Source organism: Conger conger, chromosome 12 (assembly GCF_963514075.1).
Source record: "Conger conger chromosome 12, fConCon1.1, whole genome shotgun sequence".
NCBI lineage: Eukaryota > Metazoa > Chordata > Actinopteri > Anguilliformes > Congridae > Conger > Conger conger.
The window spans coordinates 16,483,493-16,507,525 of NC_083771.1; the positions used below are offsets into that span (position 1 = coordinate 16,483,493).

A 24,033-nucleotide genomic window follows, 5' to 3' on the forward strand; every position below is an offset into this window, starting at 1 on the left:
ATCACTTATTGTATCACTCCTCCATTGTTATGTTTTAGAAGGCACCTTTTAGCATGAATGTCTACAGTTCTTATCCACTCCAGTGAGTTTAGAGGAGGAAAGTTCCACAAGATTGTTGTGGGCGCGGCTACAGACATACATGATTGGGATTATTGTCCCGTGTGTTGCCATGGGTACAGTCATGAGCATCGCCACGTGGAAACTAGGAGACAGTTCACGAGGTCACAGACGATCAACATAGCAAAGACACGCAGGATGCACTGGTGCTAATCCGCGGAATAATCTGCCACATCCAACAATAAGAAACAATGAAATAATGAATTAAATCCCCCCTTGTCATGCTAATAAGTCTGCAGTTCTCCCGTGAGTATTATGCTAATGCAGAGTGAGCTGACCGCTTCACTCAGTGGGGAGTGAAGGTGACACAGATGACGGCGGTCAAACCCCACCGCTGGCCCAGGGGAGACCAAGCCGTGCCCATTATCGGGCCTGATAAGCCACACAACCTGTAATTGAGTTCACCCGAGCGTGCCGCTTATAAGGGTTAGCCCAAGGTCTGGCGGATGGGCAGTCTCCTCTTTCCCCTTGCTTGCCACCGTTTGATACATTTTGCAAGGCTGAGCATGAGAGAGGCAGTGTTCCTCATTCCAGAAAAGAGGATGAAACCAGCAATAAAATCTGTGTGAAAAATGCCATCTCAGTGGGCACTACCCTCACACGCAGACTCATATATACACACGCATCTATTCAAATACCCTTCAGACTGCACACACACACACACAGACTCATATATACACACTCATCTATTGAAATACCCTTCAGACTGCAAAGACTGCACACACACACACACTCTCTCTCTCTCTCTCTCTCTCTCTGTCTCTCTCTTTCAAAGAGACATACCAACTTACAGACACACTTCACATAAGCATGTGCAGACTCATATATACACACTCATCTATTCAAATACCCTTCAGACTGCAAAGACTGCACACACTCTCTCCCTCTCTCTTTCACACACACATACACACACACACACACACACACACACACACACACAGACTTACAGACACACTTCACATAAATATGTGCAGACTCATATAGACACTCATCTATTCAAATACCCTTCACACTGCAAAGACTGCACACAAGAACGCGGCAGACATTCACAGGCACACACTGCCATCTATTAGACAGTCTCGGTACTGCAGCTCGCGCACGCACACACACACACACACACACACACACACTCTCTCTCTCTCTCTCTCTCAATTCAATTTTGTTGTTTAATTGGCATGACTGAACATTACACTCATGCCAATTAAACAACAAAATTGAATATATAACAATATATTATATATATTTCTGCCTATAGTAATATAGTAGTTTTAAAATGGTGCTGATTCACAGCACAACAGAACCATAACATTCTAGGCGCTTTGGAGTGTAGGGACACTACCTGAACGTCATCAGTGCGTGGAAATGCAGGCAGTAGATAAAATATATATATATATTGGATTAATTTTGTATTCCCTCTTTCAGTGCAGCTGTCTTTAATTTAATGTATGTATGTATTTATTACGAGTACAATAACTTTAGTAATAAAATATTGTTTTACGACCATCCAGATCATAAAGAGGGCATGTGAAAGTTGTGAAAGAACAAGGTGTATTTTGATGTACCTCAGGTAGGGGTATGTAAAAACCTATGGTTCTTTTTGAGAGACGTTACTGCGCTGTAAATCCCACTGTAACTGGCCCGTTACCTTTATTAAATCCGCTACGGTGTTCTCAACTGTAGGGGAGTAGGCTAACGCATAACTCACATCTCGCGATAACTACAGAACTTGGAGAAAGGTATCTTGCATTTACTCTGGTAACAAGTCAAGGTGGTCTTGGAAACTGAATGTAAAAACGCGAAAAACTGACATTTTTCAAGTAGTAAAGTTAAAGAAGGTGTGTTTTCACCGAATTGCCTATCAGACATCCAACGCATACCAGTGATCGGACTTCTGTTGAAACTTTTCTTCGTGTCCGCATTGAACAGTTTGCTCGTCTGCTGCCATGAGTTTCCTTTTGTAAGTATAGAAAAACGAGATGCGCTTTTCCTGTTTCGAGGTACCGATTATGTTAGCTACACAAACACATTTAAGAGACTTTGTTTTAATCAGACATCATGTTCGAACTTAATAGAACATGCTGGGTCTAAATTATTAACATTACATTTTCCGTCTAAATGTTTGTATTTTCTTCCACTAAGACACAAGGCAAATAATAGAGCGAGGCAACGTCCGAGTGCTTTTAAGTGTTGTGGAGTCACACTGCGGTTTGGTAGCGCTTCCGATGACGTTGGACAAATACAGCTGCTTGTAACTAGCGTGTTGGCTAGCTTAACTCTGCATTTCCTCATTTCTTTACTTTATAGTTTACTTTAAAGTTTACTTTAACTTCAGCAATAGCGATGCTATTGATTAACCGACATGGCATTTGTTACATTAGTACCCAGTGGCATGTCATGACAAGTGGCTTTCCCTGTCATTACAACTGTCTACGATGCTATAATTAGCAAACCCGTTCGAAGTCAGTTGATGTATTTGGACAGGATGATTATATGGCATTGTAATTTCTTTTATGTATTCATATTTACTTTTTATAGACCTTTTTGTATAGTTTCCTATGTTCAGTAAACGTATTGACTGATGACATTTGGACAGTATAGGTTGAATACAATTATCAGTTATAACCATTCATTTGTTACATTTTATGATTAAGAAAATGTGTGATACTTAGATTCAGCGCAACCTTTTAAAATAAACTCAAGAGCTCTCGTTTCTCTCTTCCTCGTTCTCTCTCTCTCTCTCTCTCTCTCTCTCTCTCTCTCTCTCTCTCTCTCTCTCTCTCTCTTTCTCTCTCTCAGCAGTAATCGTTCGTCAAAGACCTTCAAGCCAAAGAAGAACATTCCAGAAGGCTCCCACCAGTACGACCTGCTGAAGCACGCCGAGGCCACACTGGGCAGCGGGAATCTGCGGCAGGCTGTGATGTTGCCGGAGGGAGAAGACCTCAACGAGTGGATCGCCGTTAACAGTGAGAGCTAGCCTGCGACAAAGTACAACAGCAATGTTGTTCTTGTAGGCTCACCGTTGGCTTAGTACTCTCAGGGGAGATTTGCAAGTGACACAATGACCCAAAATGAATAATTTATACCGTAACTATATCGCCTCCCCCTTTAACAGGAATAGAGTTAGTGATCAATCTAGCAGTGACTTTTTTTATTTTTTATAACTGAGAAGTCATGTAAATCAGTGAAAGCAGTGAAGGCTTTTCTCTCTTTCTAGCGGTGGATTTCTTTAACCAGATCAACATGCTGTACGGCACCATCACAGAGTTCTGCACAGAGATCAGCTGTGCTGTCATGTCTGCGGGGCCCAGGTGATTGACGCCTGTGCTCTGGTCTGTAGGGGAATGCTGCTCCTCCATCGGAGGTCAAAGGTCAACGCCAGTCTTTAAGGAATGAGATCGTACCCACACATGGGAGCGATCTGGTGCAATGAGAGGCAGTATCTTCTCCACATTGTTATTGTGGTTAGGAATAAAAGGGGAATAGGATTACACTAAGCTACATTACCAAAACATTCAGCATTTAGCTCTTATCCAGAGTGGTTTACACCGCTTTTTATTTTATTATTTATTTATACCAGGACTGGAAACAATGACCCAGGACTGGAAACAATGCAAGAGCAGAACGAGACACAGACACTCATTTTTTCACATATAGAGTGGTCACTGTGTGGAATAGCTTGCCAGGACATGTAGTGGAGGCTGAAACTTTGGGGGTTTTTACGACAAGACTTGATACTGTGCTAGATACTATTTAGCTTTTAGGCAAACTAAGCAGTGGGTGCACTTTAGAGGTAAGAAAAGGTGAGCATTGCTGGGATGAGTGGTCATGCAATGTTATGACTTGCTATGCTGTGTTATGCTATGCTGTGTTAAGGCCAGTTCCCTAGCCGTTATGCTACACTCTGTGCCTGTGTTTGTACTGACAGGTATGAGTACCACTGGGCCGATGGCACCAACATTAAGAAGCCCATCAAATGCTCAGCCCCCAAATACATTGACTATCTGATGACCTGGGTGCAGGACCAGCTGGACGACGAGACTCTCTTCCCCTCCAAGATCGGTGAGAGAGAGAAATGCATGCACACAGACACACATACACACAGCCATATACACACACAGACATACATGCACATGCACACACAGACATATACACACATACACATCTCATACACACACATGCATGCACATACACACAGACATATACACACATACGCATACACATCTCATACACACACATGCATACACATGCATACACATGCAAACACACACCGACACGCACACTCGCCCTCACATTTCCCTTCCAAGATCAGTGAGAGAGACATGCACGCGCACACACACACACACACACACACACACATTCATAAAGGAAGTTGTTTTTCTTCCCCAGTAAAGTCATTTAGGTCTTTCTTATATTCTCTTCTTCTCTGAATTCAGTTTCAGCCATGAGCTCATGTGCTCCTGTCATGTGCTGTGTGTCTTACATGCTTCTGCCAGGAACAGCCATTTCTGTAGGGATGTGAAACCCCTGGTCCTCCTCTGACACTGTTACCTGCCTGCCTTCCAAACACCTGTGTCTGTGTACACCTGCGGACACCACCTGCCATTCAGCACCTGTTACCAGGGCAACTGCGCCTCATCCAATCAGCAATGGCTTTGTGATTGTGCTGTCTGTCCGTCCGTCCACCCCCAGGAGTGCCCTTCCCGAAGAACTTCCTGTCTGTGGCCAAGACCATCCTGAAGAGGCTGTTCCGGGTCTACGCTCATATCTACCACCAGCACTTCGACTCTGTCATGCAGCTGCAGGAGGAGGCCCACCTCAACACCTCCTTCAAACACTTCATCTACTTCATACAGGTAACACGCATGCACAGACACACACACGCACACAGACACACACACACACACACATAATTAATCTACTTCATACAGGTAGCACACAAGCGAGAGACACACTTTCAGATCACATACTGTCCCTGTCTGGGCCTCAGATTTGGGCCTTGATTGACAGCGGTGTGTGTTTGTCTAAACTTTTTCCTTATTCATCACTGATGCACTTACATTAACAAGCTGGTGTACAGGTCTACCTACAGTAATAAAGTGGTCACTGAGGATATGCACAGCATGATGTAAGTATGATCAGCAGTTCCTGAGATACTCAAACCACCCTGTCTGCCACCAACAATCATTCCATGGTCAAAGTCACTTAAGATCACATTTTTTCCCCATTCTGATGGTTGATGTGGACATTAACTGAAGCTTCTGACCCGTATCTACATGATTGTATGCACTGCACTGCTGCCATACAATTGGCTGATTAGATAATTGCATGAATAAGTAGGTGTAATAAAGTAAAAATGTTCAGAATAAAGTGCTCGGTGAGTGTATATTTTATTCACTGACCTTCCGGACAGAATTGTACCCTCGTATGTTGTCAGTCAGTGTACTGTGTGCTTCTGTGTGTTTAGGAGTTCAGCCTGATCGATCGGAGGGAGCTGGCCCCACTGCAGGACCTGATCGAGAAGCTGGGATCCAAGGACAGATAGAGTCAAAGTCTGTCTGTGATCCTCTCTGTCAGTCTGTCAGTGATTCTCTCTGTGAACATCTGTGATTCTCTCTGTCAGTCTGTCTGTGATTCTCTCTGTAAAGTCTGTCTGTGATTCTCTCTGTGAACATCTGTGATCCTCTCTGTCAGTCTGTGATTCTCTCTGTAAACATCTGTGATCCTGTCAGTCTGTCTGTGATTCTCTGTAAAAGCCTGTGTGATCCTCTCTGTCAGACTGTCTGTGATCCTTTCTGTCAGTCTGTAATTCTCTTTCTAAACATCTATGATTGACTTTGTAAATTCTGCCTGTGATTCTCTCTGTAAACATCTGTGATTCTCTGTCAGTCTGTCTGTGATTCTCTGTAAAGTCTACCTGTGATCCTCTCTGTCAGTCTGTCTGTGGGGCGACATGGCTCAGGCAGTAGGAGCAATCGTCTGGCAGTCGGAGGGTTGCCGGTTCGAACCCCCGCCCGGGCTGTGTCGAAGTGTCCCTGAGCAAGACACCTAACCCCCAAATGCTCCTGACGAGCTGATCGGCACCTTGCATGGCAGCCAATCGCCATCGGTGTGAGTGTGTGTATGTATGGGTGAATGAGAAGCATCAATTGTACAGCGCTTTGGATAAAGGCGCTATATAAATGCCAACCATTTACCATTTATCCTCTCTGTAAAAGTCTGTATGATCTTCTCTGTCAGTCCGTCTGTGATCCTCTCTGTAAAAGTCCATGTGATCCTCTCTGTCAGCCTGTTTGTAATCCTCTCTGTAAATATTTATGATTCTCTCTGTAAAGGTCTGTCTGTAATCCTCTCTGTCCGTCTGTCTGTAATCCTCTCTGTAAACGTCTGTGTGATCCTCTCCGTAAAAGAGTCTGTTTCATATAAGAGTCTGTTTCATCTCAGTTTCATATTTCTGATGTCATATAATGCAAATATTTTCCATGTCCAATTTGTATTACTTTATTAGGATGAAACCGCATGACATACATTTTATGAAAATATTTTTTGTTTATTTTCATTATTTTTTAGAAGCATCCTGTTTAATACAGGAGTTATGGATTCTTCAACTGGGACCAACTTCTGCCATATACATCAGAGGCGATAGTCTATTTTTGATATTAGTATTAAATCAATTTGTAGATAAATTGTTCTTTTATATTCTCTTCACATTGTAAAACATTTGTATTTGGTCTTTTTTGCACTAGAATTCAGCTTCATGTTTTTATCAAGTGGTCAAACAATTTCTTTTTTTATTATCATGCTCATTTTTTTCAAAGTTATTACAAACAGCCAAAATTAATATTGTGATTTATGTTTTCTTACTTGAATTACTGGGTCAAGTTATTGAATTACCACAATGTTTATCATTTTCAGATATAAAATAAACCACTGGGTTGAATTTTAAAGCCATGTGTAGTTGATGATGAGTCTTAGTAGATTGAGAATTAAACTTGAAGTGCCTTTTTAATTATGTGTAATGTAAGCAATTTCTTTATTAACCGAAGATGCACCAAAACTGAAAAAGGAATATTTAAACACTTGAGTACCTGCAAGTGAACAAGGGGAATTGAGCAAGTGTATTATATTGTTTGTTTGTTTGTTTGTTTGTTTGTTTGTTTGTTTTTTAACATTGTTTTAAATTTGTGGTACCTAGCAGAATATTCTAAAGACATATTTAATGAGGAATATTTAAAACGTGTTTCTATAAAATAATTGAACTTTTCTGAAAAGGTGTCTACAAAATAAAAATATTGAATGCGAAATGTGATATTCATTCATTGGACTCTTTCTGTTTTTAGTTTTTAGTTTATGATTCTCTGTTGTGATTAATCAAATTTTACCTTTGAATCTGAGTTCAGATCTGATGCAGGATCAAAAGTTCAATCTTCCGACTAATCTTCCATACCGCCAGAAATGGACCTGTAAAGTAAAGCTTGTTATCAAAATAATGTATACTTCCTTGAAGGTCTTTTTCTAGACCTGATACATTTTTTAATCTGATCAATTTTCGGAAAAACTGGAATGAAAAACCGGGGCGGCATTGGCTCAGGTGGCAAGAGCAGTTGTCTGGCAGTCGGAGGGTTGCTGGTTCAATTGGGCCCTGGGTGTGTCGATGTGTCCCTGAGCAAAACACCTAACGCCTAAATGCTCCTGACAAGCTGGTTGATACAGCCAATCGCCATTGGTGTGTGAGTGTGTGTATAAATGGGAAATATCCCAATTATTATTTGTAATAGTATAATTACTATGTGTAATAAGTCAATTGTGTTTTGTAGCCTGTTTAATTTAACTGATGGACCTGCTGATGGACATACTGATGGAGGTGCATTTCCAGGACATCATTGTGGCCATGTTGGAAGCCAGTGAACTAGTAAGAGCCGGGTTCAGCTGCGTCCCCAGGGGGACAAAGCCCTGCTAGGAGAGGCCTGTGATGGAGTCAGCAGCATCACCCTCCGATGGGGGCAGCTCTGGGGAGTCGCCTGCCTCAGATGACATGGGGCTACCCTCCACCGAGGACAGCCCTTTGGGTGTTGGCTTATCTGCCCCTGTGCTCTCCATGAGGGGGAGCTGACACCCGCAGACCACTCAACCCAGCTAGGAGAAGACAAGGGACAAGATGCCACAGACACTTCTCCAGGTTATTAAATCCCTCCTGCTGTATCCTTGCAGAATCCAGGGCAAAATGTTGGGCTCCCCTCAGCACTTCCACTCTTACTAAAAGGGAGACACCTGGCAGAGGGACTGCAGCATTTCAACGACCGGCTTGGCTAAAGCTAAAGCGCTCTGCACAAGCTACAAGAGAGGGAGCCCCTCATCCCCTCCTCCCTGGACTGTGCACCCAAAACCCAGATCCTAGAGACACTGCCTCCTACCTCCAACTCCACCTGGCAGGGAATTCACCTTTAACGTGTTCCTGCACAGCCTGAGCTCCGGGCATAAGGGAGGGCAGTGTGTTTCCCAAGGTGTGGGACGACAGAGCATTGGCTCAAGGGGCCCGAACAGTTCAGGACTAGAGAGGGAAAAGCCCTGGAGGAGGGCGTGGGGAGTGGAATACCTCCCACTTCACCATGGCCAAGTGGGAGTGACTGAGCGAAGGGTCCCTCTTTCCATGTGTTAAGGGCCTCCTTCCCTCCGCTGCCAGAGAGAAGCAGTCAGCTGTTTCTCTTGGAGGTGAAACAGGCAGCACTTCCAATCACACCTTCAGATTACCCACAGGAACTGCATCCAGGAAGTGGTTTTGTTTCCAGCTGAATGTAGGCTTGTGTCATGATGTCTGTCTAAATGAGTAACTGTTTTTTTACACCTGGGTCCGCAGAGTGCTGAATTCTATCTTCACCCCCCCCCCCCCGAAGAAGCGGATCCAGACTGCACAGAGCAGTTCAAACCTGACCGGATCACAGGCCAGACGGCGAAGTATCCAACAAGGGGGATGGAGCTCAAAGGGGGGAGTGTGGAAAAGATGCTATGCCGCACGTACCCGTCACCCTACAGCGTCCCCAGAAGGGAGACCAGCTCTAACGGGACTGTCTGCTGAGATGGGCCGCACACAACAGGGCTGTAACATCACCGTTAGCACGGCACAAATGCCTAGAGAACTTCCTCCTAGCAGGTAGAAAGAGGGCAAAAAAGGAGACTTTCAATTTACACAATGACAAGACGCATCTGTTGATGGACACTACGGATGGCATGGTGAAGCCTCTGCCCCATTACGAAGCTGGGAACCCAGTAGAAAAGATGGACTGCAGTTCCATGTTGGTGTTATTGTGTGGGTAAACCCCCTCCCTTTGTCTCTCCTTATTTGTTTGTAGAATGAAGTTTCCCTTCAAAGGCATAAGCCATGTTAGTGTGAAGGACTTATCACCTTACAGGGGTGGTAATTAATCCTTTGAGAGGATTCAGGGAACTAATTCCTAATTCACCATTGGACCATAGAGAACTTCAAAAGATCAGGCCTGGTCTAGAGATAAACAGAGAGACAGAACTGGGGAACTGTGTGTGTGTTTGTGTGTGTGTGTGTGTGTGTGTGTCTTGATGGGGGCGGCCTAGCAGACCTTATGCTCTCATCTTTAAGATCCCGAACTTTGCAACAGTCCTGACTTCTTACTTTTTGGTTTGAATTGGAAGTTAGCATCCAAGTCCTGCACCTTGGTCTGGTTTTGATTCACTGGTCTTTTGGAATGTTTGGCTGTCTTCAGATTTATTGAGCATTTTGGGAGAAAACCAGCTGGGGTTGGTATGGTCTTCCATTCATTTCCTTTGTGACTGTTTGTGTCTGTGTCTGTCTGTAACCTTCATTGCTTTAAGGTAGATGAACCACATCTGGAGATTAGACGTGCATATCTTGTGTAACTAAAATCAAATCAGTATATTTTACATGTTGGTTAAGTAAGATGTTTTCATTGTTGATAAAACTGTCGGTATTAAGAGTGCTGGACATTTAAACGAGGGAGTTGATGGTTAAAACAGCTTGATTAATAAATGTCTGTTTTAAACACATTTGACATAATCCTCACTTCCCAGACAATAAGTTTCCATAACAGGTTATTTTGTCATATCAGTTTGTTCTATTGCATGTATAGACATTGCTGAAATTAAAACAATGTGGACTACTATATGTCTGCATGTGTCTGTATCTTTATGGGTATCTTTGTCCCATTAATCTTTGACTTATATACAGTAGGTTTGCAGGTGTGAAATTATTTTATTGCATTTATTTGTTGTTTTGGAACAAAGCTGAACTATAACAAAAGTGTGACTTAAAACTGCAGTATTGTGCACACCGCACACAATTAAAATAAATTACAAGGGAACTACATGGTTTGTTGAACTTTCGTTTTATGATTTTTTACTCATGTATTGTAATTGTTTGCTAATTATGGCTAGCTAGCTTGCAAGTACAAAATAAGTTATGCACTTTACTCGATTGACTGATAACAGTTTTCTTGGTTATACTGCGAGTCCTGGAATTTCTGAGAAACAACTGGGTAAACATAGACCTAGTCCATACACACTCAGTGAGCACTTTATTAGATAGACCTGTACACCACCATCATGTGGCAGCAACTACACGCATAAAAGCATGCAAACGTGGTCAAGAGGTTCAGCTATTTTTCAGACAAAATAGGGAAGAAATGTGATCTAAGTGGCTTTGACAGTGGAATGATTGTTGCTGCCAGGCAGGGTGATCTCAGAAACTGCTGATTGCCTGGGATTTTCAAGCACAGCAGTCTCTAGTTTGTAGAGAATAGTGTGAAAAACAAAAAAAAACATCCAGTGAGCAGCAGTTCTGCAGGCAGAAACGTGTTAATGAGGTCAGAGGAGAAGGGCCACATTGGTCAAATCTGACAGGAAGGTGACAGTACCACACACAATAACCGTGCACATTACAACAGTGGTATGAAGAAGAGCATCTTTGAACCAACAACACATCAAACCTTTAAGTGGATAGGCTACAGCAGAAGACTTCAGAAGTAAAAAAAAAATAGGTCTAGTAAATACCAAATAAAGTGCTGACTGGGTGTAACTTTATTAGGGATATACTTAGAATTGATTAATTGATTTAAAATCAAAAGTGCAGAGACACCCCAAGTAGGTTAAATGTAACGGGGTGTCTGTTTTATGCCACCGGTGATAGAAAGTAGCCTAACAGCAACAATGTACTGCAATTTATACCACCAATGGCAGTAAGTGTAAGATAGAATGTAATAGACTCCATTATGGCATTCTTACGGCTACACATATGAAAGTGGAGTAAAGCTGAGATTCCAGAACAGGAAATCAATACAATACAGAATAGGAAAAACCGTTGAATGCTAAAGAAGTAGGACCTACGTTTATTAGGCTTAAACTGTAGGCGAATAAGTAACCGTAGGAGCCACTAAACGTGAGCCTGCATCAGATGACGTAGAACAACGTATCTTGAGTATTTATAAACTTTTTATACGGTTTCAGTTATGCGCCGATGGGCTTTAAGCATAATAAATGAGCATTCAACGTTTTTCCCAATGTCTATATCTAATAGGCTATAATGGCATAAAATGACAAAATATAAAACAAACACATACCTACAAAGCAGAATAGATAGCTCAAACAATCAGCAGTCATCTTTGTTTGTTCACAGAAATGAAAAATAAGGAACTATGTCGGGTTGATCTGTTTGACTGAGACCTGATCTTCGTAAATAGCCTGTATTTATCTCGATTTAACATCATTGAAAAATTGCGCAGCCTATCTTTACATGGTGACATCACCTGACACATCAATAATGTTGGCTACAGTCTTAGCCTAGCTACTTAGATTTTCACTGATATACATAGGCTATAAAAACACATAAATTAATCAATTAGTACATTAAAGATTGTGTTTGTATCCTATGCCATCGAATTGTATTGAATTGCATTACTTTGTGTAAACTTTTAAAGCTATTAAGACTGGTAGGTGTACCCCTCACCCCACCTACGGGGTTAAATCTTACATTTCACTCCCGGTATTTACGGTCAAATTGCTAGTGAATGGTATGTTCCCAGAAATGTCATTATGGTAGCTATGTAATCATAGGCACGTGTTGAATGTTAAATTCAAAAATGATTAATCTAGCTCTTTTCAAAATTGAGCCAAAAACCAGTTATTTCCCCACTCTCCCCTACTGTTATTATCTACAATCGTGGTTTCTAACTTTGTATCCACAGCACATTTTTCAACCTTTTACATTAGTCTTGGTAATTTGCGACTGTTGGTCAATCTTGCAACCGCAACAACGCACTTAGAAATACACAATAATTAAAATGAAAATAGGCTAGTTATTTAGGCATTTCTTACACAGTTATTGTTCACTCATCTTGTTGTTTATTCGGTGTTAACTGTAATGTCAGTGTAGTCTAAATTACAGGTCTAAACACATTTTAAGTTATGCATATCTCTATTTAGCTACTTCTGTGCGGTGCTGCCGTTGCTGAACTTAGTTGCTGATGGCCTTTCCATCACTGATATTAGCTAAGGGCACATTAACTGAATGTAGCACGTTTCATGTTTGTGTTTGAAATGGTGTTAGATGGGCTAATGTCCTTCATTTCTTAGCAAGGCTGGTATTATACCATAGGTCTTTGATTATTCATATTTACAGATTATCAAACACGCTGTGATCCTGGAATCGTTATGCAGACAAATCCTCTTCAATTAAGAAATTACGTTCGACGCAACTTCTAAACGTGGAGCCAGCGCTCAAGGATAATATTTTCCACATTGTTGGGATATGGAAAAAAGTTATGTACCTGTACTTTTTCATTTGAGAACAGTTCCATGATCTTACGACACTTTTAAGCCTTCAAATGGAAATCAAAAGCCTACATCATTACAAGTCGGCGAATCAATGAAGATGGAATTAACCACTTTGTAATTTTACAGTAAGTTAACATTTTATTCTATAAGCACTGCATCCCCGTTGGCCGCAGTATCTTAAAATGCAATAAATTAAGATTAAATGTAGCCTCTCTATATTATACAAATCAAAGAACATATACAAAACATCAGACGACAGAACAAAACAAACTGTGTTTTATGTATATCAGTGATTATACACTTAAAACTTAAGAATCGTGAGGAACTTACAGATTTCTATCAATTGTTGTAGTCCAAATGATGTGAAAATAGTCGTAATACGTCTAAGTTAACCTTTAAATGCGTCATAATTGTGCTCGCGTGGCTGGCTTCCTTTCGTTAATCAAAGTTCTTTTATCCCGTACTGATTAATTTGACTAATATTATTGTTTTGGTGTCTAATCAAAGGGGGAAATATACATCACTTACAACGGCAGAACGATCATGGTCCTCGCGTCTGCTGCATATGAAAGGCTGGTTGGTTTCGAGAGACGATTACTTTGGCGACATTGACCCCTTCATCTCATTTGACAGAGACGAAGTTCAGAGAAGATCAGGGGGCGCTTCAAAGCCTTGTCAATGGCCGAGATTATCAAAGGACAGCTGACCACTATATACACGACAACTTTCAGCACCACAGCACAAATCAGAGGAGAGGACGAGTCAGAGCATCTCTGTGCATCTCCATCTTTACTTTTGCGCACTTTACTACTGACAATTTGAAAGTTGACTTTTAACCGATAGATCATTATGGCGGCCTTCGTGTTCCGTGTTCTCTGGCCGCTGCTTGCCTGCTGGACGGGCGCTGTGAGCTCTGGGTCCATCTCTTCGGAGCTGGCTCTCAGAAAAGCGCTTTTGCAAAGGGCCCGAGGTGCTCACCGATCCAGCTCGGTTCCCCTGCTGTCGTCGCCCAGTTTCGGATTAAAAAACTCTGGATTCCACCCTAACGGATACCCGCTGTACATGATGCAGCTGTACCGAACCCTAACTGCTGCAGAGCACGTCAGGGTGACAGCTGTCAGCGCCACCGGAAGCACAGGCCACGACAACCCGGCGCTGCACGAGGCTGACTCCGTCCTCAGTCTCATAGCGAAAAGTGAGTATGCTGCATTTGATCCGCAACATGTTTAACAATTCTGTTTGTTCATTTATCTCTGTACATATAACCAAATCGTATAATCAGTGAAGCTGTTGGTACATAAATATTTCAGCCAACGTTAAGATTTCAGATCAGCGTGGTGCGTTTTTACGCCCGGCTGTTGTATAGAATCCGAGCTGGTGCACTGCGCTGTTGTATTGGGGACAATTGTCTGTGTAAATTGTAGACAGTCGTGGGGGCTTGAATACTTCATGCCCCTTATCCACACCATCACTTTGGAGGTGATTATGGATTCACCCTCCTGAGTTACTCTGGCTTCAAAATTCAGCTAACCATGATGGTATTTTCTCCCCATTATGAATATAATAGGAGTATGTTATGTGAGAGTCTCACAACTGAGGCTTATTCCGCAGTGTGATGTGTCTTTACCCAGCCTGTGTCAAACCCTGCTCCCGTGCCTAACTCTGCTCTCTGTGCGTTCTCCAGGCTGTTTCCAGGAGGGGGAGCGATGGTCCATCACCTTCGACATGTCGGCCATCTCGTCCCAGGACAGCGTGCGGCTCTCGGAGCTCCGCATGCACGTGCCCGAGTTTTCGGCGGCGGGACGAGTGACCGTGGACGTGTTCCACTCCCCGGGGCGGGGCCAGGAACACCGCTTCCTGCTGGGCAGCTTCAGCGCTGCCCCCTCCAGCACAGAGCCCTCCTGGAAGGTGTTCAACATGACCGGGGCCGTCAGGGCGTGGCGGGAGGGGGGGGCAGTGACCGCCCGGGGCCCCCCATCACAGGGCAGGAGGGTGCCGCACCCCACGGCGAATCGCGTGATGATGGTGGTGTTCTCCAAACAGCACGTGCCCCTGGAAGGGCCTCGGCCCCCCACCCTGATCCGGGCGGTGGAACACTCCAAGTACGTGACCCAGGAGCGGCCCCCAGGCCGGGAGCCTGCCCGACGCAGGCACAGGAGGGACCACGGCAGCAGGGGGGGCGTCCGGGCAGCAGGGGGCGCCGTGGCCAGCCCCAACGCCACTGAGCGCGCTCAGAACACGCTCTGCCGCAGAGTGGACATGTGGGTGGACTTCGACCGGATCGGCTGGGACCGGTGGATCGTCTACCCCAAGCGCTACAACGCCTTCCGCTGCCAGGGGGATTGTCCCAGCCCTGTGGATGAGAACTTCAAACCCACCAACCATGCCTACATGCAGGTGAGCAACGCTCCGATACGCCTCGGACAGACCGTCCAGCACATCCATAGTCTGGAATCTGTTGGGCTCCATTTTCTGTGCAAGGGTGGTTTTAGAGGGGGTGGTGTAGCATAAAGGTTAGAGGACGGGGCTTGTAACCTAACCCTGGGAGTGCGCATTTAACCACGTGGGTCAATTAACACTGTGGAATGTTTTCTTGTTTTAAACTCTAGTGTTCTAGAACTCCGCTGCATCGAATTGCCAGTAGTGATTGTTTGGGTTTTAATAGCTCAGTGTTGGCTGTGGCTAGTTTTAATAGTGCAGTGCAGAGGTGACTAACCCGATCTCTCTCTCCTCTTGTTATTTCAGAGCCTGCTGCGGCTGCACCACCCGGCCAGAGTGCCGTGCCCCTCCTGCGTGCCCACGCGTCTGAGCCCTCTCTCCATGCTGTACTACGAGAACGGAGAGGTGGTGATGCGTCACCACGAGGACATGGTGGTGGAAGAGTGTGGGTGCCACTGACAAGCTCACCGAGGAGGCCCGCTAAGAGTGTGTGTGCCACTGACGAGCTCGCCGAGGAGGCCCGCTAAGAGTGTGTGTGCCACTGACAAGCTCGCAGAGGAGGCCCGCTAAGAGTGTGGGTGCCACTGACAAGCTCGCAGAGGAGGCCCGCTAAGAGTGTGGGTGCCACTGACGAGCTCGCCGAGGAGGCCCGATAAGAGTGTGTTTGCCACTGATGAGCTCACCAAGGAGGCCCATCGTTGGCCCGGCAACCACACAGAGGCATGCAGCACACGCCACGCTCGCGACAGTCCACCAGCGATCATTTGGCCTGCGTGTCCTCAGCGCATCGTGTGGCTAGAGACAGGACAGCTGCTCAGAGACCACATTACGGACAAACCAATCCAATACATCTTTGTGTTTTTATAAATATGTCCATGCTATGTGCATTACAGTCGGTATTTCATAAGAGCTCTTGATTTGTATATATGGTTGAAGTTCAACAATTTTAATGCACTGATAATTAAGTCTGCCATATGGATTTGTAGTAGATGTTATAAGATGTTATAAATCTTGACTTAATACATCACATTTGTTACGTAACTTGCAGCAATCATAGCCAACTGGGTACTTGCTTGCCCCATTTCTAAATGTAGCCTTTTAAGAGTGCGCCAACCTATTCATCAAAGTTAGGGTCTTCTACCAGTGCTTTGATGTCAGCTGATATAAATATGTTATATTTTTGTAAATTGATCTTGTGATAAATTGCTTTAATAAAGAATCGTTTTCCAACACTTAACATGCACAGTGGCCGAGATTTATTCCCCTGGGAGTGCTCTCAGAGGACCTGAACGCTCTATTCCTTTTCAGTGAAATGCACGCAATGCAGAAACACGACAAGCGTTATTTAAGGGGGAGGTCTGGCTTTACTGCCGAGTGCAGGACCCCACAAACTCATTTCGCCCAGGCGCGCGGATGAACGACGAGAACATCATTACCCTATTATTCCAGTGGTGCTGCATTCCAGTGTCCACTAGCGATCACCTCTGACAGATAATCATGCAGCATCTTCTGTACGTAATCATTTTATCTGTCGGTGGGGCCAGGAGTTATTTTCCTCATCTTCTCTGGCCAAGGGCCTCTGTTTAACAAACTAATTGAACCACTTTTAAAACGCTTTAAAATCCTTTAGCCTATAGCTATTTCTGTGCCAATCAATTTGTCTGTGATGATTTCATCTTTCTGAAAGAGATCTTTGCCGCACACATGACTCCTCCATCCTCTCTTTTACCCTATATAGTATTGTAGCAGGCCTGCTACAATATAAAGGGTACTATAAAATATCAAAGCACATCATTATACCCCCAAAGCATTATGTACACAGCTGAGGGCGATACACATGATAACTGGGGTTATTAATCTACATTAAAGAGAACTTGGAGAGGTCTTCTCAGAAACCACTGATTTAACGAGACAGTGACGTTGTACCCATTTTCACTTTGCATGCATTTTTACCCTTTTCCAGGTGGGAGTTCTCGTGAACACTTCAGGGAACACCTTTCCTACATGAGGACTGAACGCCTCTTTTTAAGCACATCTAATCAACTGTAAATGTATGAACCCTCTTATCACCAGGATATCAACAAAGGCCAACCCTCATTTTCTAGAAATTAATAATTAATTTATTGCAGCCAAGTGTGACCCTATTTTGACACGTGGGGTTTGTATGAGCTCGTATGGCAGTAATATCCCTTGGGGAGGACATTTGCATAGCTTTTAGAAATCTCCCCAAGTTGCTCCATGTTACTGGAAACTCATATTGTGTGTCATATGGAGTGACCTGGGTGGTCAGGCTCTTACACAGACACTACAGCTCGCCAGAACAGGAGAACAAAAGCCCTGCTTTAGAGATCGAGTGTAATCCCAGACCATTTAGGACGCTGTGTGTTTTAACAGATCATTTCACCCTGTACCACTAATCCAGGCCACTTAGGATGTTGTGTGTTTAACAGAGCATTTCACCCTGTACCACTAATCCCAGACCAATTAGGACATTGTGTGTTTGACAAAGCATTTCACTGCTTTGGAGTTTCACAGAAGGATGTATATTGTTTGAAAAAGAACGCAGAGACAAAGACCACAAAATTACACCATTGTTTTATTTTCTGTATGGAATTCATCGTCTCATTCCTCTGTCAGTGTAACCTTGTAAAATGTCTTTGTTTTTCATGGTGTAAATTTCAGGCAAGGAACAGGCAAAAGGCATCTTACATTCTGAAGTATGACAATTTCGGTGGAAAGGATATTTTTTGCTAAATAACTAATATTCCATAGGCAACATTGTACAGAGGGGAGGAAAGCCATGGTTTTAAGAATGGGAGGAGTCATTCTGAAGAAAATATTAGAAACAATGAGAATGGGAATGAGGAAGAAGAGGAGAATAATATGGGTGGTTAATTAATTTTGTCTGTGACAACTATACAGGCACAACTGGAAGAAACTCGACCCATTGAAATAAGTGGCAAAGTAGTTTGGTACAGATACCATGACTCTGTCACAATCTATATTAAATCCATCATAGGTTTTCATTTTGTAGTTTGCTGCTCTCCACCTGCAGGTAAAGCAGACAGACGGAGCTAGCAGGACAGGGGGGTGGGTGTGTGCGCATTTGATTTCCTGACAGCAGCAGAGGGAATTGAGGGATTGTTTCAGAGTGGAGGGTGTGGCCAGAACAGAGCAGGGGGGTGGGGCTAGGGAGTCTGGAGTTTTTATTTAAGTTTTTTTTCCGGTGGGGGGTAGGTGTTGAGAAAGGGTGGGGAGTAAAGGTGCACAAATTTCCAGCAGCTCTTCCTCGTTCATGGTCTTCATCACTTCCAATATCACTTCATAACCGTCTCCCCCGTTCCAGAGCCAGCTCAGATGTCCATTTCAAACTGCGCGTCATCACCTTCCAGTCAAAAACACAGGACACACGTCAGCATAGACACACACATTACATCTACATAGGTTTCAAATAAATCCAATGTATTGAAGCTTAGCGTGTGCGGCCACTGCCCTTACTTTCCCTTTACTTTGATGCTTCAATATACACCGCATTCTGGGCTTCAAATACAGAATTATGCCATTCTGTCATAATAATGCTGCAGTGGATTGTGGGAAATATGAGCCGCAAAATCTGACTCAGTTAGCCTGAAGGAAACATGCATGTGTAACACACCAACATGAGTTTCCTTCCCTAAAAACATCTTTCTGTGCCTACAAGCTGCTCCATATGCAACAACATGAGTTCACTAAAAACAGGCCAAAGTGCTTTTTAACTACCATTTAAGGTATGACATCACAAAAATGTAATTGAAACGTTCTTAACCAAGCGTTCTCATTCTGATGTGACAAATACTACAGGTAACTGATTTCTACAACACACTGCTAGTTTTGTAATTAAGCCTTAAGATCGTACTTTTCATTAGCTTGTTTTAAGTTACTGTTTGCTTGACCACTGTTTGCTGGGATACCAAAGTGAAATTTTGGGATCCCATGGCTAAATCTTGAAATGAGTCAAACTGTCTCACCTCATTGGCAATATTTTTGTCTCATTTAGCAAAAAAGTAAAGGAAATAAGATCTTAAGTCTCAATACAAGTTGAGACTTGTTGAGATTGACTTATTTTCTGTTTTTGTAGCGCACTGTCTCCCAAAATGTTGAGAACAGTTGCGCTTCTTAACTAAAAGAACAGCTGAAATCAAAATCAACTTTTTCCTCAATTTAGTCAATACTTCATAACCATACAAATACTTAAACAATCTTAAAGTATATAAGTAAAATTGTAACAGTTGTGTACTTTATTGCCAAAGTTTTTTTTGCCCTATCCTCTTCCTGGAAAACAAGATTTTATGTCATCGTGTACGTCGATCAAATGTCTGTCATTTTACGTTCCACTCCAATCAATGTCCATTGGACACGCCCTCATTTCATCAGTCCAATCGACTCCCCGCCCTTCAGAAAATCAGTTTCACTCCACACGTATACGAGTCATATCACAAACGCGAGTGGCTGCTCTCACTTCCCTTTCACTCTGTCTTTAATTAATTTATTTATTTCATCAATTTTATATAAGCGTTTTTATTTAACCAGGTGAAAAATAATGGTTTAAGTGACAGGGCTCTTACCGGTACCCTTGTCGGCGGGGGGGCTATGGTTGTTGCTAGGCACCGGTCGGGGGGGGGCCTTGTCGTTGTTGATGTGGGCGTTGGTGGGGCTGGTGACCCCTGGAATGTCAGGGAGGCACTGGGGGGGCGTCCGGGCCAGCGGGGAGCTGCGGCACTCCAGCAGGAACTTACGGTCGTAGATTATACGCGTACCTGGGGGAGAGAGGGCGAGGGAAAGGCTCTTACCCATCAGGGGATGCGTAATGTTATGGGCTCAAATACTTTTCTGTGCTCGATTGATCTCGCCTGGTCCGACTGAGCAAACCAAGAGGACCAGAAGGCGGGGTTTGCACTTGTTGAGAGTATTTAATAGGTTCCAATACACCAGACAAGCTCAGTAAAGTTTAAGTGTAGAAAAGTATTTGAATCCAAAACAATTACATATTTTACCCAGGTCTGACGTTGAGCAGTTGACAGTTACGTCACCACGTTCCATAACAATACAGGGAAGAGAAAACAGAGTGCCTGAGTTCACATAAGCATTGCTTATTATAGTGAACTAAATTCACATGTCTACTACTAAAATGTGTGCACCTTCAAATCTAAACCAGGCTGCCTTAAGTCTACTGTTCTGATAGTGTAGCCGAGAGCAAGAGAGAGAATACAACCGTGTTGTTTATTTGAGGGTATTGTGCAACTCTTTCACTATAAATACACACTATGATGAGTGGCTGCTTTATTTCCGCGAAGGTGGGTATATGGTGTCCTAAGGGACAGAGATTATTTCTACTGGAGTCAAATGTACTGCCAGAAGCACTGTGAGCAAACAGCTAATGTGTCACAGCCACACACACACACACAGCCACCCTGACTTCCCCCTTTAGGACAGTATCGCGGAGCGCTAACTTTTTCTTCCATTTCGTTAGCAGGGACTCGGAAGCCCTGAATAAGGTTGTGTCAGAGATCAGCAATACGTTGTTTACATCTCTGTCAGCGGATGACCTTAGGCGGGGTCAACTCAGACACATCTGGATGTGTCCTGGGCTAGAACCTCCGTCTAAAAGCCTCGGACCGCGGGCGGGGTAGGTGTGTGTTAGCCTACTTGACGAAAGCGAACAGCTCGGATGACAGCTCGACTCGAAAAAGCAGAAGCACGAGTCCGTCGCTGTGGCAGGATACGTCTTAACATGACAGCGTCCGGTTTACTTCCTTTACTTAAATCTTTTCCACCCGTGAAACCACTAGAACTAGAAACTATTTTCCACCCCACCGAACAGAAAACAGCAATCGTAATGTGCCAAGCAAAAAAAAAAAGCCTCGAAAAGATTAGCGCTTTGAATAAAAGGGTCAGCTAAATGACTGTAAGATAATGCTAAACCAAGACATGGATGTTAAAAACCAATTTGTCGGACGGCAGAAACAACTTGATTAGGTCTTAGATTAAGAACGGAGCAAAAACAAATCGGCCAGATGATCACACCAACCTACCAACCTATTCGTTCGTGGAAGGTCTGTGGTCTCTTATGTTGTGTTGATACGTTTTTGTTCCGCTAAGTTTTAATTTTGTTTCGAATCGCACACGGCAGAACTCACTGGATTTTGCATGTGCATGCACACGTTTGACACATCGGCGGCACGAATATGAATGACATGAAATGATTACACTGTTGCCTGTCGAACGTGCAGTCAAAATATGCAATTTGCATGCATTTACGTAAGGTTATGCTTTCCTTTCATCGGGCGATTAGACCGCGAGACGCCAGTGACAATGGCCTCCGTCGCAACATAAAAGCATGCTTAACCCGTTGAGCATGAAACAGACCTACTGAGCGTGTTTACGGAGTATAGTTACATGATACGTGCGTCTTACAAACAACAGGTCAACGCACAACTGAATGGAGAGATACGCGTTTCCCCGTCAGAAGATGCAGGAACTAACACGCAAGATGCAGTTAGCTCGTTAGTTAGTGACAGTCTACCGATCAGCTAATGTGACGAATGTCACTGTATTAAGTTATGTAAAAACCTTAAGTCAACAGCTGCATGTAGCAACTAGCTAGCTGGCTGGCTGGCTAGCACGTTATGTAGCGACGCACAATTTACAAAACCTGCACAGCATGCTCGCCTTCTATCGCAGGAGAGTAGTTTTAAAATTTTTTATGCGGGATTTGTTTAGAGCTTACCTCCCGGGGTTGTGCTGAACAGTGTTCCTCCGGGTGTTGTGGAGTAGTCCTGCGGCATGTGCGCAGGGTCACTGATGGTCACCCGCCTGACAGCTGGTATGGCTTGGCTAAACGTCTTCTGACAGCCCGCAGACATCTTCACAGTACGAGTCGGTGACTACTGACCAGATGCAACACTGCGATCTCAGTCAACAATTAGCAAACTAGCTAAAAAAAAACAAAACAACAACAACAGCAATACAGCTAGCTGGCAAGAGCAGGGCTATCTAGCTACTTAGCAAATTAGCATAAGGCTGGAGTCTGCAAAACAAAAACAAAAACAGCCAACATAAAGGGTACAATGGCCTTTGCAAAACCGTGTGACATCTATTTACAAAAATAAAATATTTAATTTACAGCTAATAATACTAGAAATAATGCTGTCACACATTCCCACACGCAAGCCAACAAAACAGGCCGAATTCTGTAGCTAAACCTCACCACGTTCCTTGCACTCTCTCATACACACCACGCACATGCACTCGACAGAGCGATGGCAGGAAGGAACTGCACTGTAATACGATAAAACACGCCACAAGCGGCCCTGTCAGGACTTGTGTGTTATTTGCTGAGGATTATGGGAATTGTTGTTTGGAAATGTCCGGAATAGCGTTACACTTAGAGTTATATTTATTAGAATAGAGTTATACTTATTCGAATACATTCTGTAATGCACTATTAAATAATTAATTCAATGGCTGTACAAGCACAAATGGACACATTCGTCTCTTTTTCTCTCTCTCTCTCTCTCTCTCTCTCTCTCTCTCTCTCTCTCTCTCTCTCTCTCTCTCTCTCTCTCTCTCTCTCACACACACACACACACACACACAAACATACACACAGCATGCACACATATACACATGCATTCACAGGTGAGTGACAATAGTACATAAAACATTCACATTTCATCATTTTCTTTATTAATTTCTGTAAATGGTTTGAGCTGGTGTACAGGGTAAATGATTTATACATATCTCCATGTCAGACTGAATCTGATGAAAAGGCTTGTATATATATATATATTTATTTTTTCTGTCGCTCCAGAACAATAAAAAAAGAAGTTAAAATACCAACACAGCCTGTATGTTCCCCATGTTGTGGGCATTTCCATATTTTCTAACTAAGATGCTAAAAGTACATCCATAACATAACTATAAGGGTGCATAGCATTCTAATTAAATAGATTTTTTCATATATTTATACATATATTTATATTAAAAACATTTTTCTGTGCATGTGCGCAGTTGCATTCCTTAGTATATAGTAATATGATATTGCGTTAATAATGTCATTAATCCATTCTAAAGGAGTATAGGTGATCTCTAGTTTTTGCAACAGTTAATATTTTCTATGAACATTTTTCATGTACCTTATATTTGATGTCCTTTATTTTGAGTGTATGTGCACTTTTTGAAACATGGAGAAACCACCCCCCCAGCACCCCTGCCCTAGCTCTATAAACTCTGCCCCTCAGCCAGTCACACTGCGTGCTCTCCCTCCCTCCACCCTGAGGGAGCACCCTGCACCCCTGCCCTAGCTCTATAAACTCTGCCCCTCAGCCAGTCACACTGAGTGCTCTCCCTCCCTCCACCCTGAGGGAGCACCCTGCACCCCTGCCCTAGCTCTATTAAACTCTGCCCCTCAGCCAGTCACACTGCGTGCTCTCCCTCCCTCCACCCTGAGAGAGCACCCTGCACCCCTGCCCTAGCTCTATTAAACTCTACCCCTCAGCCAGTCACACTGCGGGCTCTCCCTCCCTCCACCCTGAGAGAGCACCCTGCACCCCTGCCCTAGCTCTATTAAACTCTACCCCTCAGCCAGTCACACTGCGGGCTCTCCCTCCCTCCACCCTGAGG

General features: G+C 43.6%; 3 protein-coding genes across 4 annotated transcripts; 2 read left to right on the plus strand and 1 right to left on the minus strand.

The window, feature by feature from the left end:
* The first annotated feature begins 1,843 nt into the window (after positions 1 to 1,843).
* Positions 1,844 to 7,423, plus strand: LOC133141863 (MOB kinase activator 1A-like). Of its 2 annotated transcripts, none has more exons than XM_061262656.1 (6): positions 1,844 to 2,074; positions 2,914 to 3,080; positions 3,332 to 3,425; positions 4,043 to 4,176; positions 4,807 to 4,970; positions 5,582 to 7,423. In XM_061262656.1, the coding sequence occupies exons 1-6, from the start codon at positions 2,061 to 2,063 to the stop codon at positions 5,657 to 5,659; spliced, it is 651 nt and encodes a 216-aa protein (XP_061118640.1). In that variant the 5' UTR covers positions 1,844 to 2,060; the 3' UTR covers positions 5,660 to 7,423. The 2 variants fall into 2 exon arrangements, with proteins under 2 accessions (XP_061118640.1, XP_061118641.1); XM_061262657.1 differs by having other exon boundaries at positions 2,917 to 3,080.
* Positions 7,424 to 13,782: 6,359 nt separating this feature from the next.
* On the plus strand, positions 13,783 to 15,831 carry LOC133141512 (nodal homolog). Its single transcript, XM_061262083.1, has 3 exons — positions 13,783 to 14,128; positions 14,618 to 15,330; positions 15,679 to 15,831. Exons 1-3 carry the CDS (start codon positions 13,783 to 13,785, stop codon positions 15,829 to 15,831), a joined length of 1,212 nt encoding a protein of 403 aa, XP_061118067.1.
* Positions 15,832 to 17,955: 2,124 nt separating this feature from the next.
* LOC133105645 (eukaryotic translation initiation factor 4E-binding protein 1-like) lies at positions 17,956 to 22,702 on the minus strand. Its single transcript, XM_061215865.1, has 4 exons — positions 22,619 to 22,702; positions 22,139 to 22,298; positions 19,977 to 20,168; positions 17,956 to 18,757 (listed from the first exon to the last, which is right to left on the minus strand). The coding sequence occupies exons 2-4, from the start codon at positions 22,272 to 22,274 to the stop codon at positions 18,726 to 18,728; spliced, it is 360 nt and encodes a 119-aa protein (XP_061071849.1). The 5' UTR covers positions 22,275 to 22,298; positions 22,619 to 22,702; the 3' UTR covers positions 17,956 to 18,725.
* Between the last annotated feature and the right edge of the window lie 1,331 nt (positions 22,703 to 24,033).